This window comes from Micromys minutus, assembly GCF_963924665.1.
Source record: "Micromys minutus genome assembly, chromosome: 31".
NCBI classification, from domain to species: Eukaryota; Metazoa; Chordata; class Mammalia; order Rodentia; family Muridae; genus Micromys; species Micromys minutus.
Genome location: NC_137966.1, coordinates 14,451,025 through 14,472,372, shown reverse-complemented (window position 1 = coordinate 14,472,372; position 21,348 = coordinate 14,451,025). Strand labels below are relative to the sequence as shown.

General features: G+C 47.0%; 1 protein-coding gene across 1 annotated transcript in view; it reads right to left on the bottom strand.

Moving 5' to 3' along the window:
- RAB40C (RAB40C, member RAS oncogene family) overlaps nucleotides 1-21,338 on the bottom strand; it is a 28,923-nt gene extending 7,585 nt beyond the window's left edge. The window contains exons 1-4 of the mRNA XM_080942487.1: nucleotides 21,310-21,338; nucleotides 21,023-21,207; nucleotides 1,142-1,202; nucleotides 492-552 (exon numbers count right to left, since the gene is read on the bottom strand). Coding sequence (XP_080798613.1) covers nucleotides 492-552; nucleotides 1,142-1,202; nucleotides 21,023-21,164 — 264 coding nt within the window. The 5' untranslated portion in view covers nucleotides 21,165-21,207; nucleotides 21,310-21,338. The remainder of the gene's footprint in view (nucleotides 1-491; nucleotides 553-1,141; nucleotides 1,203-21,022; nucleotides 21,208-21,309) is intronic.
- Nucleotides 21,339-21,348: the final 10 nt, after the last annotated feature.

Sequence of the window (21,348 nt, the reverse complement as noted above, 5' to 3'; positions counted from 1 at the left end):
AGAATTCCAGGACAGCCAGGGCTTCAGAGAGAAATCCTGTCTCGAAAACAACCACAAGAAGTCTGAAAATGCTGCTAAGCAAAAGGAAGGCAATAAGCTATGTCTACGGGGGGGAGGAGGGGGTTGAGAGATGGCTTAGTGTGTAAAGGGACTTGCTGCCAAGCCTGAAGAGCTGGGACACTACACAAACTCAGTTGCCTGCATAGGCAGTTCAGAAATGGATGCTCCAAAGCCCTGAATTATTTTTCCTATACAGATGGGCTTTGGGAGACCCAATGTCCAGATGTCAAAATATTTGGGATAAAGAGCTGAGGATGCATGCAGCTCAGCCATGGAGCCCCATCTATTAAGGCTCAGAGCTCATCCCAAGCGCTGTAAGAAAACAAAACACAAGAGAGTAAAGTACTCAGGGAACTGTCAGGGCAGCAAGGTTCAGAGAGAATCAGGAGAGGCACCTATTGGACAACAATATAACATGGTGCTGGTCTTACCTGCGCACCCCTTGAGTAGGACCTGAAGATGGTGCAGAACCTTCCCTGGCCTGATGTATCCCTGAAACACACAGAGTCGGGGAGATCAGTCCCAGTATGAGAGGTCACATTCACAATTTTCTTTTTCCTTTTTTCCTTTTTTTTTTTTTGAAACTGAGTCTCACTATATAGTTCTGACTAGAATTTGCTACATAGACCAGGCTGGCCTTGAATTTTTGCCTGTCTCTACCTCCTGAGTACTGGTATTATTCAGGCATGTGAATACCTGGTTCCTTTTTAATACTTAGTTTTATGTGGATGAGCAACAAAGGCATGCCTCATGCCCATGAGAGGCCAGAAAAGATGTCAGATCCACTGAACTGGAATTACTGACGATTGTGAGCTGCCAGATGGGGTGCTGGGAACTGAACCTGGGTCCTCTGGAAGAGCAACAGCAAGAGCTCCTAGTAACCTCTGAGCATCTCTCCAACCCCACGGAAACAAGTTATTATAAGTAAAATTGAAGGAGGCTTTAAAACAAAATATCCTGGACTTTTCGTTGTTTTCATTATGGAGAAAAGTCTCGTTTAAGAGGGATCTGTTTACATGGTTATTGCAAATAAAAAGATTCCTCACTTGGCTTCCATACCCTTATTGGATCACCAACTCACCAGAGCTCCAGCTTGACTCGCCGCCCGTCCAGTAGGATGGTGGTGGTCTTATAGTCTATTCCTGTGAGGAAGCAGAGGGTGAGAGTTCATCAGTAACTGCTCCACTGAGGTCCTCCTGCCCAATACTTCCTCAAATCCCACAATGACCCCTGGGGAGCAGGAGGGTGCTCACTGCCCTCGGCTATGGCGTTCTCAGGCACCAGCCTAGCTCATGCTGTACGGCAGCCACGGGCAAGGCAGAAGCCCAGGTCAGACAGGGCATCAGATACACTCGGACATACCAGTCTCTCTGAAGGCTCTGGGCCCAGAATGGTTAGAGGAAAATGGTTCACTCCCACCGTGGCATGTCCTTCCTATAGATTCTAAGTTGAACCCTCAAAGAATAACGTACTTCCTAATTCTTGGATCATCAACAGGAAGGTATTTACTTATTTACTTAGGGTTTTATTTGTTTTGTCTCTGTGTAGCTGGCTATCCTGGAACTCCCTCTATAGACCAGGCTGGCCCCGAATTCTAAGAGATCTTCCTGCCTCTGTCTCTCAAGTGATGGAATTAAAAGTCTGCCACCACTGCCTGGCTACTTACTTAGCTTTTAGAAAAGGGGTCTCAAGACGTAGCCCAGGCTGGCCTTAAGCTCATGAAATCTCCTACCCGAGCACCTGAAGATTACAAATGAACACTTCTACACAGGACTAAAGTAATTTTTAAACTGCTGCTTCCTACAGCAGTCCCTAGCGAACGTATGCTTTCTCTGACTTGAAAGTTTGTTTGCTTTATATTTTCACATCTTTATGAAAAAAAAAAATCAGGGGGCTGGAGGGATGGCTCAGTGGTTAAGAGCATTGACTGATCTTCCAGAGGTCCCGAGTTCAATTCCCAGCAACCATATGGTGGCTCACAACCATCTGTAACAGGACATGATGACCTCTTTTGGTGTGTCTGAGGACAGCTACAGTGTAAACATAAAATAAATAAATAATAAAAAACAAAAAACAAACAAACAAAAAAATCACCCCAACAGATGTTGGTGGTTACAAGCCTTTTTGGGGAGAAGGGCAGGGGCAGTGGCCTTACTATGTAGCAGAAGCTGATGACCCTGGACAATGACTCTCCTCTCTCATGCCCCATTAACACCTTCAAGGCATTTTCTTACTTTTCATATAGATATAGGTCGTACAATCTAGGTGTGATGATGCACAACTGTAATTCTACCACTTGAGGGATAGAAGCAGGATCAGGATTTAGAACTCAGAGTCATCTTTATCTGCACAGTAAATTCAAGCTTGCTGAATCTACATGAAACCTTGTCTAAAATAGAATAAAGTTTTGGTCCAAGAGGGCTTGGAAATGGATGTTTTAAAATGCATAGGTATTACTCTCACAGAATTTGGTGCACTTGTGCAGGTATACATCCTGGTGAGTATATATTGATGTCTGTGTGCCCATGTCCCTGTGCAGGAAGACAATACAGCATCCTCTTCAGGCATGAGTTGCTCCTTCTGAGCCATCTTCTGCCTAGTCAACTAGTAACTGCATCCAAGCTACGTTCTGATGCATTAAAGGACACTACAATAAAGTGAAAAATTGCAACATACAGAATAAAAGAAAATATATGCAAATTACACATCTTATTAGGACTGAGAGCACTATTTAAAAAAAACTCCTTCAACTCAATAAAACTCAATTTAAAAATGGACAAAGCCATAGGCCTGCAAAAGACACAGACAGCAATGGTAACATGCACAAGGGATTGTTCTGTGCTACTGGCAGCCATCAGGAAAGGAAACCAAAACCCTGTGCTGAGGTAGAGACACCGGGACCTTTCTACTGAGCTAGGTGTATGGGGGAGGGGATGCTATAGAATAATTGTACATTGTACAAATAGCAGGTGCTACTGAGTTGTGTATTTGATAAATATGGCTAAGGCAGGCTTTATGCTTTTCTGAGACAGTTTTACTTTCTTTTTCCTCCTCCTTCTCTTCTTTGTTTTTTAAGACAGTCCTGAACTAGCTCTGTACACCGGGTGTCCTCAAACTCACAGATCTGTTGTACCCTTTCCCTAAGCTCCCCTGGAAGAAGTTCAGTGCTGGCAGCTGCAGCTTCCAGGCAAAGCTTGTGATGACACTATCGCAGTGACTTTATTTTTATTGATTAATTGTATTCATTCATTCATTCATTCATTCATTCGTTTTGAGGCAGAGCCTCACTATGTAGCTCTGGCTGGCCTGGAACTCACTATGTAGACCAGGATTTAGTCCTTGAACTAAGATCTTTCATAGAGATCAGCCTGCCTCTACTTCCTAAATGCTGGGATTAAAGGTGAGCACCACCACACTTTATAATGATTTTTGATTCAGCAGGACTTGCAGCATAGATTGTGATCTGGACTCCCAGTCCTATCCCCGAGGAAAGCAACTGCCTGACTACCAAGCTACCCCTAGATGGTGCTGTGGCCCCAGGCCTGAAACAGCTGCAACTGAACAATGGGTGCTTGGGAAGACCCTTCAAAGAGACCTTAGTAGTCACTAACAGACCTGTCAGCAACATAAAGAACTACGTGATGAGCCTGTCACTGTTCTCAGCTGGGTTCTGAGTGGTCCCTGCCACTGACCCAGCTGACTATGTGACACTCATGGGCTCCCCCAGCCAACACACCTACCATTTAGAACGAAATACATTTACATCACTAGCAGCAGACCTACAGGAAGCTTCCAAAACAGAGATGGTTTGCAGCTCTGGGAACCAGGTCAAGCATCTCAATCTTCCACCCTGGAAGTGGAGGGAGCAGGGTCTGCTCTGTAGCCATTGGCCTGCTCCATATACACTTAGCTGTTCCTTGCTGAGCCAAGAGATACAAGACATAGTCATCAGCTAGCCAGTGGATCAGCCTATCTCCCATCAGGTATTAAACATTCAGCAGCTTCTTAAATACTGGGAGCCCAGTGTAGAGCACAGCAGTAAAGCATGCTGTGCATACACAGAGCCTGTTCAATTCCTAGTACCCTTCCCCACTAAAGGGTAGGAATTTATTCAAAATAAATCAATGAGCTGGGCATGGTTGCACATACTTTTAATCCTAGCACTTTGGAAATGGAGGCAAGCAGATCTCTGAATTCATGACCAACTTGGTTTATTTAATTCCTGAACAACCAGTACTACATAGAGAGACCCTGTCTCAAAAAAGCAAAACAAAGGGCAGCGGTAAAGAGTACTGACTGCTCTTCCAGAGGTCCTGAGTTCAAATCCCAGCAACCGCATGGTGGCTCACAACCATCTGTAATGGGATCTGATCTGAGGCCTTGTTCTGGAGCACTCACATACATAAAGTAAATAAATCTTAAACAACAACAACGTGATGGCACATGCTTGTACACAATCACTGTGATTGTGAGTTCAAAGGCAGCCTGGGCTACAGTATGAGTCCTCTCAAAAAGAAAGGGAACAGTTTAGCTATGTGGTGCTGCCTAACTACCAGTGAATGTGCATTACACACACCCACAGAGCTAGATTTTCAGCTCTCCTGCCAGAACACACAAGTACTGCCTGGCAGACCTGGGCTTGAGGAGGTCACAGGGATCATAGCGGTGGCTTTACATCAGTATCTTAAGTTGGGAAAGTGAAAGCTGCTTTCCTCACCCTGAAAAGCATCTTTACCTAGACTTCTAGTCTCCCAGCCAGGCTGAGCTACAACCCAAGGCCATTGAAGAAATCAGAGTCCCCAGACCTTCCAGGCCTTTCTCCCAGCAGGACTGGTGATTTTAACTTCTTAGTGCTCAGTTCAGTGAGGGCCACCAGGCCCACTGCTCTTCACCAAGCAACCGCAGTGAGCAGAGTCCGTAGAAGTGAGTGCTTGAGGGTCTAATGACAGTCCACATTAATGTGTTACGCCAAGATACCAGAGAAAGAGCCCTTGGCTTAGTAGGGTTCTAAAAGGAGCAATTATCCAAAGCTTGAGGGTAAGTAGGTTCTGAGAAGGAGGGAGCACAGAGGTGGAGGAATGCGGCGGAAAAGGCGGAGCAGTGACCTGGAAGGAGTCTACACCAGACCCCGGGGAGACAGCAGGCACGTGGGGCCCAGTTTGGCAGAGCCACTGGCAAGCTCAGGTCTGAACATCACTCTCGGGTTGGTGTCGGCAGGACGCAATCTACGGTAACTCTCTTTCAGCACCATTCATTCCCTTCTGTCTAAGAATATTTTTCTTTTTAATCAGATAAGACAAGCCCCAAAAGAAGAGCAGCTTTCCCCCTCAGGCCCCGGATCATCTGCTGAGCCAGCCACTACCCATGGATCTGAAAGCCTCACCTAACAGCTTGGTTCCAGATCTGAACACAATTCTTAAGTTTATGAGATACATACCAAACAGGAAAACTGAGGCAAGGAGGTCATAACACCTGCTTCACTCATGAGAATAAAACCACTGGCTGAGGTCCTGGCTCTGTCTACCATTCACATCAAGGCCTTTTGTTCAAGTTTATATGAGTCCAGATCTCACAAAGCCATCCTTGACCCCCCACCCCTTGCCCGGTGCCCTGCAGCTCCCAATCTTTTCCTCTAACTGCTTGCTCCCTGGGTGTCTCCTCTGCTTAGCGATGGCTGTGACTTCCATCCTCAGTGCTTTCATCTGCTGGCCTTGCTCCACATGCTCAGATCCTATCTGTCCTGACACGTGGTCAGACTGACAGCTGAGGTGACTGTCAGGTGTCTCATCTTTCCCCATCAGGCTTGCCTTTATGGTCTATTTTCTGGGAGATCGCCTCAATTTTATTTTCTAGCCTTTTCCACAATCTCCATTGATCTGTAATTTTTAGAAGCTCCTTGAGGTCTAGGTATCTTGCCAACTGTGCAGGAAGCTGGTCTTTGTTCTCAGAGGTGTGTGAGGAGTCTGAGCTCTCTGGAGTTCTCAGGGTCCTCTTCTATCTCCTTACATCTTTTCTCACACATTGATGAGTTGGTTGTCCCTCTGACCCCTATGAAAACCCCTGAGAAACTGCAGAAGGCTCTGTGACTTGGGCTTGCAAAGGAGCTGCTGTACTGTGGGTGTCTCTGGAACTTTTGTTGAACTGACCGGGCAATGAAGACCCGACACTTACTTCAGGATCCTGTCTGCCACTGCTGGCACCAGGGGGGTACTAAGTCCCCCCCCCCCATTCAGAATGGACTTGGGCTAAGAGGACTCTGTTATTAACTCCTTACTTCTCTCCACCCCCATGCACCCGGTGGTGTCTGGTGTCCATGGCTCTATTCTCTAAGAGAATAAGCCTCCTGTGTCCTCCTGTGACATGCCAGTCCCTGGGCACCTGCTCTGAGTTCAACAGCATCCTTGTGATCCACCCTCCTTATCCAGCTATGGCTGCATACCCTGCTTCCTAAACCAGCAGCCTCTTGTCTTACAGATCTGTATTTTTTTTCATTTATTAATTTTGTGTATGAGGAGTGGGGCATGAACATGTCATAGCATGTATATGGAGATCAGAGGACAGTGTGGGGTGTCAGGCCTCTCCTTCAACCATATGAGTTCTAGAGATCAAATTCAGGTTATCAGGTTTAGTGGTACTCCACTTGCTGAGCCATCTGGCTGGTCCTAGATTTATGTGTTTTTAAGACACTTTACTATTACTTAGTGGGTAATTCTCACATACATTGCCCACAAAGATTCTAAACATTCCCTTGAGGGCATATGGCTCAGTAATTTGGCTAGGCTGGCAAGGAGCTTCAGGAATCCACCTATCTTGGCCACCCTGACTCCCCCACCCTCAGTTCTAGAGTTAAAGGTGTATGATGCCATACCTGTTTTTTTATGTGGGTTCTCAAGATCCAAACTCCAGTCCTCATGTTTGAGTAATAGGCCTTTACCTACAGATCCATCTCCCCAGCCCTTGGGGGACATGGCGGCAAAGGCACCACTATCATAACCACGACTATTCTGAAGCTTAGGGAGCGTGCTGATGCTCACAATCAAGCAAGTGCCTGGCTAGGTTGCCTTCCTCTTCCTCCTCTTCTTCCATCACCACCACCACCACCATCACCACCACCTCCTTCATCCCTTTTTGATACAGGGTCTTACTATATAGCACAGGTTAGCTTTGAACACTTCATCCTACCTCAATGACAGGTGTGTGCCACCATGTGAATACTCTAGCCGACTAGTCACACAGCTAAGACACTTGAGCACTACAATCTGAACCAAGACAAAATGGCACATAGATCAGCCCTGTCTGTCGTGACATTGCCTTATAGACACAGGAGAGCAATCTTGTTTTCTTAGCATTTTACCAAGAGTTACAAGGCATGCTGGGAAAGATGACACCCAGCCCTGTAACCCTGGCACAGATGCGCTTCACCTGCTGCCTTCTCAGGTCTGTAAAGACTGAACCTCAGCACTGTGAGTGAATGGTTTCTTCCCCAACCGCCCTTTTCTTGTGGAGGTTTTGTTTGGTTGGTTTAGTTTTTCAAGACAGGGTTTCTCTGTATATTCCTGAATCTCGCTTGTAGACCAGGCTGGCCTCAAACTCAGTGATCTGCCTGTCTCTGCCTCCCAAGTGCTGGAATTAAAAGTGTGCACCAGCACACGTGGCACTTTAGGAACTGTTCTGTACATATGTATTTAGGAACATTTAAGCCAGTGCACAATGCACTGCTTGACTCTTGTTCAACACAATAAATGAGATACTACAAAGCACTGTCGAGGGGCAGCCCTGCGCCAGGCGGAACTCAGGGCCACATCTATAGGCTCTAGCCTAAAGCTGAGGTCCTGAGACTACCAAATCCCATTCCCTTACGTCCAGCCTTTCAAGATGGCTGAGGAAACCCGTTTCAGTTCTAAGCTTGAAGATGTGAAGTCTGTTTCAGGAGGCCAGATAAACAGATCATCAAAATTACCTGGCTGCTGACTCAGTCGCTTCTCAAAGGGCTACTTCATATGTGGATTCAGGCAAAAGCAGTACAAGAGGAAGCAGGCAAAACCAAGTCACCCATTGGGCAAGTGATACATGCCCATACAGTACTACCAGTAATAGCCCACCCAGGAACTATTGAGAGTTCTAGGCCAGCCTGGCTACAGGAGACACTATCTTGAAAACAAAACACAAGGGCCTGGAGGCATGGCTCATCAGTGAAAAGCACTGGCTGCTCTTATGGAGGACCAGGGTTCAATTCCCAGCACCAACAGCATAGCTCACAGCAGGATATAAATCCAGTTTCAGGGGACCAAACACCCTCTTTTGCCCCCCATAGGAACTGCACACACATTAGTACACATTCATTCTGGCAAAACATCTAGACAGACAATATTTTAAAAAACTTAAAGTAGGTCACTAAAGTATCACAATTTGTAGGTTTGATCTTGCTCTTGGAGACCATTCCCCAGGACCTGTAAATTACTGAAGATTTACAGCAAAAGGCCAGGTACTGTGCACCGTTTCTGGGTGACATAGTTGCTGGCCATGGGATGGCCGTCTGAGTATAGCTCCTCTGCTCAAATGGTCAGTCTGTCAAGAACAACCGCCAGCAAGCAGCCAATGTTCTGTAGGGCGCTAATCACCTGACACATCAGAGCAAACTGGAAGCTACATCTTCAACCCCCATTTGTTTCCACTGCCATGCACCAGTAAGGCAGGTAGGTTGTGTGAATTGGATTCACCTACAGCCAGATGCCCAAGATTAGTATATTTTATTATATGTAACCTCAAATATCTCAATAAAATCAAATTAAGAGCTGGCCTAGTGGGCAAGTCTTTAATTTCACCACTCAAGAGACAGCAGTCAATGTATTTCAGTGAGTCTGAACTACTTACAGAGTTCCAGGTCAGGAACTAGGGCTACACAGTGAGACTCTGGCTCAAACAAACAAAAGAAAAGAGAGAGGGAGAGGGAGGAGAGGCAGAGAGGAGAAAGAAAAACAAATTAAAAAAAATTTAAACCCAAAGCTGAATGTGGTAGTGCACACCTTCAATCCTAGCACTCAGGAGGCAGAGGCATGAGGGCCTCTGTGAGTTCAATACCAGCCTGATCTATAAAGCAAGCTTTAGGACAGCTAGAACATTGAGAAACCTTGTCTCAGGGGGAAAAAAATTAAACCCATGTAGGATATCAATCTGCCTTTAGATTAGTAGGTCTCCTTTCAAATGAGAAGACTGAATTGCCTGCTAAGATGGGCCAGAATGCGGAGCAGAAACAGGAAGGGCAGCTAGTATACAACGCCTGATTACAGAGGGAGGAACCTGCTATCCCACGGAGAGGTGGTATTGTACATGCAGCACCTAACAGACTGACCCTCAGAAACAAGGACATATGATTCTGCTGTCACACGCAAACCAACACCTGCAGAAGTATAGGACAGAAGGAAGATGCTAATGGGCACAGAGATTCTATGTCAACGCCGATGGCAGACAGCAAAAGCCACACCATAGGAACTGTGCACAGGGATCCCTTCTAGAAGGGACACCAAACCATATTTCTCTGTCTACTAGGAGCAAGCACACCCAGCATGGAAAGCTCAGTGAAATACAGAGCACTCAAACCCACAAAGAACTGCCATAACTTTTCATTAAATGTGCTTTTCCATTTTACATCTGCATATTATATAGTCACAATTAGCCCACTAGATCTGTACGTTCCACATCCATAGATTTAAAAACTGCAAAAAAAGTACTAAAAGAAAATGCATTTGTACTGAACACATGCAGACTTTTTTGTTTTGTTTTTTTTTTAATTTATTTATTATATAACTACACTGTAGCTGTCTTCAGACACACCAGAAGAGGGCTTCAGATCTCATTACAGATGGTTGTGAGCCACCATGTGGTTGCTGGAATTTAAACTCAGGACCTCTGGAAGATCAGTCAGTGCTCTTAACCACTGAGCCATCTCTCCAGTCCATGACTGCTTTGGTTTTTTAAAAAGTTTTTGTTTCCTTGTTATTTTTTTTTTTTTAAACAGTCTCACCAGGTAGCTCTGGAACTTGATATGTAGACCAGGCTGGCTTCAAACTCCTAAGAGATCCACCAGCATCTGCCTCCTGAGTCCTGTGATGAAAACTGTGTGTCACTGTTGCCGGGTCAGACTTCTTAAGATTTATCTGTGTAAGTGATTCCTGCATGTATGTCTGTGTGCCAGGTGTGTGCAGACATTTCGAGGTCAGAAGTGTTGGATCTTCCGAAGCTATGGTTACAGATGGTGTGAGCCACCACAGGATCCTGCACAAGAGCAACAAGTGCTGTTAACTGCTGAGCCATCTCCTCAACCCTCACATTCGAACTTAAAGCAACATTATTATGTTATATATGAGTATGTATATGATCATCTGTGGCAGAGAGAGGAGGCAAGAAAGCCATGGCATATGTTTTTGGACAATTTTGTGGAGTCAGTTATTTCTTTTCACTTTTTAATGTGTTTGAGGGATTGCATCAGACGGAAGCAAGCACTGTTTATCACTACTGAGCTGTCTTGCAGCCCAAGACTTTTTTAGTATCATTGCTTCTTCAGCAATATAGATAGGTTGTTTACTTTTCAAGACAGGGTTTCTCTGCAAAGCCTTGGCTGTTCTGAAACTCATTCTGTAGAACAGGCTGGCCTTGAACTCAGAGATCTGCTTGCCTCTGCCTCCTAAGTACGGGACAAAGGCATGTACCATGCCTGGCTTCTTTCTTTTTTGTTTTTGACAGTCTCTCTATATAGCCCTAGCTCTCCTGGAACTTCCTATGTAGACCAAACTGGTCTGCAACTCACAGAGCTTTATTCACCTCTGTCTCCTGAATGCTGGGATTAAGGGTGTGAGCAAGTACTCCTGGCTGTGAGCCATTTTATATAAAGGATTTGAGCATCTATGAATCTGACAGGCTCTTGATATTATCTCCTATGGACATCCACAGGTGATTGCATTCAACCCCTTCTCCCCCCCACACACACACACATTTAACCAGGTATTGGGGAAAAGCCTGTTACAACAAGTGTCCATTATATGTGGCTCTGGATAAGAACATTCAAAAGCTATACAGTTTACCCCATGAACATAAGTACATCACGTTTCCATTGAGGGACTCAGGCCATTTGTTTTCCACCTTTATTTAAAATGAAAAGTCTTGGTTCCCTCTATTGTATCTATCGTCTCTGTAAGACGGAGTCCTAATTACTTGGTGAAAAAGAAGGATTTCTGGGATGCTGAGACACAGCTGCTCCTTTAGAAGGAGCACACCCACACACCTCTGTTCTGTGAGTCACCAGTTCAGTCTCTGACAAGCCTTATGGGTAAGCACACCCTTCAGCTGAGTTTAAGGTCCAACTCTTCTGCCCTCTCCATTCCTCTCTGTACACTGTACATGTGGACCTGAACAGCTGACCTGGAACAGGAAAATACTTCCAAAGACCAGACTGTTCTATAGAGGAAGCTGCTGTGGGGGCTAACACAGACCTGAGACACTCCTGGGCGCACACACACTCTCATTTTGGCTCTATGAGTTCCAGGACCTCTCTCTGTGTGTGGGAGCCTGTGTAAGAAAGCTGTGAACTTACTGTGAACTGTGGACAGGAGAGAATGCAGAATGTTTTCTACAAGGTGGCTTTCCAGAAAGAGTGGCATAAACTGTGACAAGTGAATGCAGCCGAAAGCAGGGACATGAAGGGGAAGCCACAGAGCCGTGAGGAACCCAGGCAAGTGCAGGTTGTCTCTGAGGGAAAGTCAAAGGCCTGAGGAGGAATATTCTTGGCTCTTTTCACATGAGCAAAGATGAGAAGATATAACACCAGGTGTGTTCCTCTGCACTTGTGTTTGCTTAAGCTATCTGTAAATGTCATCCATGTTTCACTTGCTTTAATAATATAAATGAGCTCAAAAGCTTAGCATCCCCTGGTCCCCTATGCAAGTCTTTGGAATATATCCTCCAATCCTTAAAATTTAGCTTCACTGACCACAGGGCAGGTTGACAACTGAGTTCTAAACAGTTCTGCTACTGAGCAGGTTTATTTTTGCCTATTTGTAACTGATTTGATACCTTTAGTAAAAGCCTAGACAAAGCTGTCAACCCCCCCCCCCCCATGTCATATCAGAAAGGATGGGTAACTTCTAAAGCAAACTGCTTTTTAGCACTGATTGCTTTTTTGGTTGGTCTTGTATTTTGTTGTTGTTTTTCTTGAGACAGGGTTTCTCTGTGTAGCTCTAGCTGTCCTGGAACTTGCTCTGTAGACCAGGCTGGTCTCAAACTCACAAATATCCGCCTACCTTTGCCTCCTGAGTGCTGGGATTAAAGGACTGTGCTATGATCACCCAGCTTTTTTTTTTTCTTTGAAGGGAAGGATGGGGACAGGGTCTCACTTAACCTGGGACTCACTATCTAGGGACCAGGCTACACTCAAAATGCCTCTGTTCCTAGGGAGTGCTGAAATTAAAAGCATGTGCTGGTTGAGCATGGTGGTGCACATCTTCAATTAGACCTGAGAGACAGAAGATGAAAGAGTTTCAGGCTAATCAGGGTGACAGAATGAGCCCTTGTCTCAAAAACAAGGCAAAACAACAACAACAACAGGCGAAGCAAACAGTTTCAGTGGTTAAGAGCACTGAAGGCTGCTTTTCCAAATGAGCCAGGTTCAATTCCCAGCACCTACACAGACCGGGTGGTTCACAAGCATCTGTAACCTCAGTACCAGGGACACAGAGGAAGAAGGAGTACTGTGATTTCAAGGCCAACCTAGGGTACATATTGCATCTAAGGGCAGCCTGGGCTACATATCAAGATCCTGTCTCTAAAACCACAAGGTTTTCAATGCTGAGAGTTGGGTCTTATTGTTGATGTGTGTGTTGATGCTGGTACAAAGGCCAAAAGCACCGGACACCCCAGAGCTGGTGTATACACAGTCCTGAGCTACCTGATGTGCACACTCAACTGAACTGAACTTGGTTCTTCTAGGATGTGCATTCCTAACCACTGAGCCATCCCTTCAGTTTCACAGTTCTATGAGTTCTAAACGCTGACCCAGCCCTACACAAGTGGGAGGTGCTCTGCCTCTCACGTAAGCAATGAACAAATGCTTATTAACAATGAGAATCGTAAAGAAAGAAAAAAGCTTCAACTCCAACAACTGGGAGAGAGTTCTATAAAGAAAGTTATCCGTGGAAAGGAGGCTCTGAGTTGGTGTATTCCCTGAGGGCCCCTTCCCACAAAGCCTCAACTCAAGGTTCAGAAATGCTACAAGCTGCGGATGCTGAAGAGATAGCTCAGTGGTTAGGGGACTGACTGCTCTTCCAGAAGTCCTCAGTTCAGTTCCCCACCCCCACATGGTAGCTCACAACCATGCCTAACTAGAGCCATATAGGGTCCCAGGCTCTCCTCTAGTGTGTAGACATACATCCAGATAAAATACACATATACATAAAGTAAATAAACAAATCTTTTAAAAATGCTACAGGCTTCTGCCTGAGGTTATACAGCCCTTATGTTCACACAGGCAACACCCTCCGTATCACTCACTTGTTCAAGATGAACTCTGTGTTTAACTACCTACTGTGCAATAAAAGACACCAAAGTCCTTCCAAGAGGTTCAACGGAACGCCTTCAACAAGACATTAGTTTTCTCCCTGCCATTCCTATGCTTGGTGCATGCTGCATTTGCTGTTATTAACAAGTAGTATTTTTTCTAAGTACTCTTTCATTAACACAATTCATCCAGGAAAAAAAAAAAGCTACTGTAGTTGTTCATGCCCATAACCCCAGCACTTGGGACGTGGAAGCCATCCCAACTGGAAAGCAAGAGCTCAAGGCCAAACACGGTAGTACAGGCCTTTAATTCCAGCACTCGAAAGGCAGAGGCAAGATCTCTGTGAGTTTGAGGCCAGCCTGGTTTACAAAGCTAGTTCCGGGACAACCAGGTAGTTACATAAAGAAACCCTGACTGGAAAAACAACAAAGAGTTCAAGGCCACCTTTACCTATACAGGGAGCTTTGAAGCCAGCCTGGGCTACATGAACCCCTATAAAAGGCATACTACCTGTTCCCACAAAAGAAAAGCCAGGTTCTCTGAGGAAACTAGCCAGTTCCAGACTAAGCAAGGCCAGCACATAACTTAAAGCATCAACTGCACCAAAAGCAGAAGGTCAGCCACTCAGGACATGGCACAGAACTGCCTGAGGACGCCCCACATGCAGCACACTGTGTGAGCACCACCAGGAAGACAGCAGTGAGGACAATGAGGCAGCAATAGAAAGCCATGACTTCACCACTAAGGAGGTGAAGGGACATTGCTGGCATCCACCGATACAGCTCCTACAGGGTGGGAAGCAGTGGATGCCGGAGACATCCAAGAATCCAGAATGGTCCACCATTCAACGTCTTCCTGTCTCATCTGTTTCCAGGGCATATGGGCCCTGCTCAATGGTACGGCAGACCTCAGTCTGAAAGATGCTTCAGGGACATACAGACTCATAGCCTAGGAAGACTGCTGACTCACCCACTTTAGGGCAAGGCAGGCAGCCTGGACATGACCTAGTTCCCTTGGTCACACTCCACCCTTTAAGCAGAGATTTTCTGAACCTAAAGAAGAGACCCTCGGCAACCCTGATAAATGTCACTGCACCTACTCAGCACCTCACATGGGCTTAAAGCACCTTGAACCCTGATTCATTTACCCTATCAAGGTGTTATGCAGATCCGAAAGGTTAACTGTGCACAACTGAAAGAAACCAGGTTGACTTCAGCTGCAGGTCCCAAGCTAACCCACACCCCACTCCCACCTCCCTGGCTCAGAGCTTCTGGCACTTGGCTGTCAACTCTTTGAAATGCTTTACAAATTATGTGGTTGCCTGTGTCTGTCCAGCGTTCAGTTCTTCTATCCTCTGCTTTCCCAGAAGCTGGCATGGACATCCCTCTCAGGACAGAGACATCCTCCAAAGTTGTTCACAGCACCAGTGGTACACCTTGGTTATAAGTCCCCTCCTGAAACTACTGTGCATCTCTCCTGCCTCACCACCCTCAGAGGCCCAGACACTTGGAGAACTTCCCACCTTGCCCGTTCCTCTTCCCAGCTGATACCTATTTTATGTGTCTGAGCATTTCTCTGCATATGTGTGTGTGCCACTTGGGCACTCGGTGTCCTCAGAGACCAAAAGGGGGAGTTGGATCCCCTGGAACTGGAGTTACAGATGACTGAGCCACTATGTGTGGATGCTACAAAGCAAACTAGAGTTCTCTAAAAGAACAAGTGTTCTTAACTGCTAAGTCATTTCTCCAGAGCTCCTCCTCCCCATATTTAAATGTCTGGCACCTTGACATGCAGGTAGTGTTGTACTACAATTCATCTGGTGTGTCCCACTGTCCTCTTGTCAGGCTCCCCTTTCTCTACTATTCCAGCCCTTTCTACTTTCTGAAGGACAAATATCGGAAGATAAATGCTACATCAAAAGAGCCACAGACATGTGAGTCACCTGTCATTACCAAGCTGACTGATGACCAGGACACCTCTCTAACCCTTATGTTTGAATCTGAGCTTACCTTATTCATTTAATGTCACCGATACAAGGAATCCTAGGGACTACTTTTCCACCTACCTCTTGCCTAAGCATAGTCTCCTAGACATAGGCCTCTGCCCAGCTAGCCCTCTCTCTATGGATGCTCTGCTTCCCACTGACCTCTCACTGCTGGTCCCCAACACCTGCTGTATAGGCATGTGGCCAATCAGCCTGGCCACCTACCTTGCCTTCCTCAGGTTTCTCTCAACCACCATGCTAAATGCTGAAGACTGTTTGTTCCCTGCGTTCTTAGATAGCAGAGATGCTCTGGCCAATGTACAACTCCACAGCTTCCTGTTAAATGCGTCCTAGTTTCAGGCCCCACAGCTGCATGAGGCCAGCTTTGCAGGGATCAAGCAATTTTATATCTTTCCAGTTATAATCTTAAAAAACAAACAAAAAAAAAAAACAGTAGACAAAAGGACCTGCTAGGTCCTTCCCCTCAAGTCCTTCCCGCCCACTTCTCAGCTCCTGATAGTTTCCTTCCTGAAAGGCTGTTAAATTTAGATCACCTCCAGGCCACAAACAATCACACTAATGGAAAAGATGACATCTAGGCAACACAACAATCCCAAGTGTAACCACACAATCCTCCCAGAAAGCTGACGGGTCTGGCTGTGCTTGCCACTTGAGCCTTTGCTGTGTCACTTGCTGCTGTTTATAACAACAAAAAACAAATATTCTAGTCAAATGTGGTAATCTTACTGCCTGGGAGGTGGAGGCATCACTTCAAGTTCAAGGCCACCCTGGTCACATAAAGAGTTCTCCTCCAGCCAAGGTTATATAATGAGACCTTTTATCACAAAGAAAAGACCTTGTCCCAAAAAGTCTATAAAGGCAACTGTTCTCTAATCGGCCCTGGCCTGTACCCGGTGTTTCTGGCTGACAGAGGGGGTCCACTAAGACATTCGCAAATATATGACAGAGCAAGTGAATGAAATGATGAGGTTGAGGTAGAGGTACATGGACCGTGAAAGAAGGCACCTGGTTATAGCAAAGAAACAGACGGTAACCAACCCCTCAGAGGGTGGCTTACATGCCCAGGGCACAATATGAACCAAGGTCCAACACCAGTGATGGTGTTTCTCAAGCACAACGAGAAGGCCTAGGCTGTTCTTAGGCATGGTGAAGGGCAGAAGAATGCTTCTCTGGGAATGGAGCAGGCAAGTCACCATTTGCAGGGCCTGTGACAAATTATAACAGCCAGTCAAGAAGTGACAAGGATGATATGGCTTCCCTGAAAATAGCTGGGCCAGGCAGAAGCGGGGACAGGTACGGATATCAAATCAAGTGTGCAAAGGCAGTGGGTGTCTAGCAACCCTAGTCCTACTGAGGGTTAGGAGAGGAAAACCCTGAAGTGCCATTGCTGCACTGTTTGAGGTCTGTCCAGCTCCCTCTCAATGGAGGCTAAAACGGAACCAACCAGGACCCCAGTGACCATACCACACAGGACAACTGCAGCCTGCGCTCCTCTGAGCCTCATCCATGAAGGAACCATGGGTACCGGTGAAGATTAAATGACGAATAGACACACACTCAGCAGCATGCCTGACACAAACCACACACTGGAGGTATTAGCTGTTACCACAGTGACCATTCCTGTTCCTCCCGGAGCCAACAATCTGTCAGAAAATCTGGCATCTAACATAGGAAAAACCATCAGAACCTTCCAATAAATTACCCCAGAGTATATAGAGTAAAATTGAGACCTAAGTGCCTGGCCTCAGGTAGAAGAGAGAAAGGAATATGAGGGGTTACCATAGTGACCATGTGGACTAGCACCAAGGGAAGCTGTATAGAGGCTACTCATTCACTCAGAAATACACATTTAGGTCAGGCACAGTGGATCTGTAGTTCTTGCGGCAGGAGGATAGCAAGTACAGTTTGAGGTTCACAGAAAGACCCCGTCTCAAAAACATATGACTAAAAACAGAGGGTATATACAAGACTCGTGCTAGTGCTGGAGACAGAGCAACGAATGAGACATAGGTAAGGTATGATTAAAAGACAGGTCCAATATGGAAAATACAATGCAGAAGTGTGTTTTAAATTTCCCCTTGAGTAGGGCTGGAAAGTTTGCTCAGCAGTTAAGCAGACTTATTCTTGAAGAGGACCTGGGTTTGATTCCCAGCACCCACATGATGTCTCACAATTACTATAACTTCAGAATCTGATGCCCTTGTCTGGCACATGGTGCACAGACATGCATTCAGGCAAAATAATCACATGGTACCTGCTGCTTAAGCACATTCTGAGTTCAGTCCCTATATCCCACACAAAGGTGGGAGAGGAAACCAACTCCCAAAGCTGTCTTTTTCCCCCTTATTTATTTATTTAGGTATTTTTGATACAGAGAATATATAGCTCTGGCTGTCCTGGAGCTCACAGAGATCCTCCTGCCTCTGCCTCCCAAGTACTGGGATTAAAGATGGTAAAGATACCAGATAAAAAGCTATCTTTTGACCTCTATGTGAGGGGACATACACACACACACACACACACACTCACACACACACTCACACTCCTTATTAATAAATAAAGTACTTAAAAACTCCCCTTGACCCTGTCACTTAGAGAAATGGATTCAACCCAAATGAGAAACAGCATGGAGTAAGATTCCCATAAATGCTGTTGGTCACTGGGCCACTGATCTGACACCACAGCCTGACTATAGCAGGTACCTCAGAGCATGCTGGGACATAGGCACACATTATCCTCACTCTCAGGGTGTATGCATCATCTGATGCCACAGACATCTTCACAACCATCGAATTCCAACATTCATGGCAAAGCCCAGTGTCAGCTTCTCCTGTGAGCTGCCCCTGTCCCAACTCCCTGGTCTCCAAGGAAAATGGCGCCAGTCCACAGCTTCCTCCTAGAAGCGCTAACTCCCAAGAAAACAGAGACATGAATTAACACCCACGGACCCATTATCAAATGTGGATCTTTCAGGCCATGAGCAGATAAATCACAATAGATTTTCCTGAGGGATCTAACACTCAGGGATCCTTGCACGAGCTCGAGTGAATACAGTTGTCTTAACTAAGGATGTTCAATGCCCATATCACAAACAAAGACAGTCTTGTGTGCTGGAGTAATAATGTTTCTTGGGTTCAAGGGTAAATATGAAGCTGGCTGACTTGAGGCCAGCATAGACCTATCATTCCAAGGCCATATATCAGAACCAGAGGGAAATCTACTCACTGTATGCTTATCTGTAGAAGCTGCTCAAAGAACCTGCTCCTCCCCCTAGGAGTCCTCTCCCATTACTGAGACTCCACATGCCTTTCTTTACTCTGGAGCATGAGTCTGCTGTGGATACCCAGATGGAAGCTCTCTGAAAGGGTCCTGTTCCATGCAGGGAAGAGACTGACACTCCTGCTGGACGCAATCACAGCTGCGCCCTCAATGCCCTGATGTTTCTAATTCCACAGAGACCCTAACCACAGGTATCTAAAGCACCAGACCTGGGGGCTCCTGCAGATGTTGGGCACGTGGTCACAGTATTGTACTGTCACTGTTTCAGGTGACAGTGCTAATTAAAAAAAAAAAAAAGTCGTTTGGATGACTCACGTGTTTGTGAAGTCAGAGAGCTCGATGTTCACACCTGAGGAACAAGCTAGACGAGACGTTAAGAACGTAAATAACCCAGCTGGGATCAAGGAGATCAGGGGCCAATACGGAGCAGCAGGCCCCTTTCCAGGTGGGGACTACCCAGATCAGAGGAGCCCTGAACGCTGAAAAAAACCTAAATTCGAAAATGAACATTCTCTGTTTTCCAGACCTGGTTTCTCTGTGTAGCCACGGCTGTCCTGGCTTTACAGACCAGGCTGGCCTCAAACTCAGAGATCCCTATGCCTCTGCTCCCAGCACGGGGACTAAAGGAGTGTGCCAGCACTGCTTGGCTGACATACGGAGGGTTTCTAATGATGAGGAACAGGAACTCTCCACCCATCTACTCAGAGAGCCAGACATCCAGCTCTTTCAGACAGTAAACACACACCGTGCTCACTCTCCAGAGCAGCTGTTTTATCACTTCTACTCCCCTCTTCCAGGAGGAGGCCCAAGCATTCTCAGATCGACTAAGTCACTCCATGGAGTGCTTTGTGGGCCAGTGGCCTAATGCTGACCCAAAGGCCTGATATTTGTGCTGTATGCATGTCACATAAGGAGCATGCTGCGCAGCCATTTCCCTCTGTGCTTCATACTGCAGGACCCAAGGGAGAACCTGCAAAGTGTGCAGTGTGAAAGCACGTGGTGAACGGTGCCCTGTGAGAAGCAGCCCACAGTAAGTCTCACATCTCTGTACTCAATTGACAGAGGAGATCCCGCTGGAGGCTGTGTGTATGTGCAGTCCAAGTTGACGGGGCTAGTAGACTGGGGCCAGGGGCCACAAGCTGTCTCTCCAAAACATAAGTTAACACTAAGTGCTTCTGAAGTCCAGCCTGTTCCACACTGCCCTGTTGGAAAGGTAAACCCAAAGCCTATCTAAGCAGGACTGTCACCCTGGGGCACCCAGTCAAATGCCGGTCAAGGCTGCTGTACAGGGGTCCTTTCACATGCCCCACAAAGTAAACCCATGGCTCTTCCTTTCCGGCACACGAAGATGCCTGCTGTAGACTGAAGCTGAGAGCAGGAGCTTGGGGAGGAGGTACAGAGAAGGTCCAGCACCGCTGTTCAGAAGGAAGGGTCCTCCACCGAAGTCCTGGTGGTCATCACCCTTAACAAGTCCTAACTGCAAAGAGTGGTAGATGTCTTGCCTGCACACTCAGCTGTTATTTACCAGACCTTCAGTGCTCAGACCAGTAAGACAGGGCTAACGAGACCCCAGAGAACAAAGTAAGGAGGCAGAGAAAAGGGACCCAGGAAGAGATGAGGAAGGTAAAATTAGTCCAGAATGGCAGGTCCACTGCACATTAATTCCTCCGGAGTCAGCAGCCCCCATAGCCTATGATCCAATCCCACCCACTGTTGGCTACGATTTTACCTTAAATACCTAAGTTAAGGGGCAAGCTCAGGCAAGTTCCAGTGATGCAATCTACCTTGTGTATTCTGTGCCATGCACCCGGAAGTTAACAAGAATCACATCGCAGCAGACGTTATTTTCTCCCTGCACAGGGTGCGGTGTCCCTGAGCAAACCCCTCCGGCGGCAGTGCGGTGAGCACCCGGCCCGTCGTGCGGTATGTGCCGCGCGGCCCATTCCAGGCCCTGAAGAACTCCAAAGACCTGCTGCTGAGAACTCTTACTAGCCACGGGGCCCGCGTCTGCTTGCCGACGGCTCCCCAAGGCAGGGCCAGAGAGGATACCGCAGCGACACGCGCAGAGGCCGCCCGCGCCCGCGACAGGCCGCTCCCGCCCCGCGAGCCCACCGTCAACCCCGGCCTACCGTTGCTGTAGGCGTACGGGGATTCGGCTGCGCCGTCCTGAAGGCTCTCCAGGATCTCGCCTTTGCCCACGTCGCTGTCGCCCACCAGCAGGAACTTGAGCAGGTAATCGTAGCTCTTCACTGGACTGCCTTGGGTGCCCATCCTCCCGCCCGCCGCACCGCGGCCCACGGCCCCGCCGCCAGACCTGCGGGCGAAGGCTGGTGAGCGGCCGTGCGGTCTGGACGTTAATGCTCCCGCCCTCTGGCCACCGCCCCCGGTGCACCCGCCCCGCTGCCGCCAGCTTCACCTCAGCCTCCTAGCCGCCGCCGCCGCCGCCCGCCGCTTC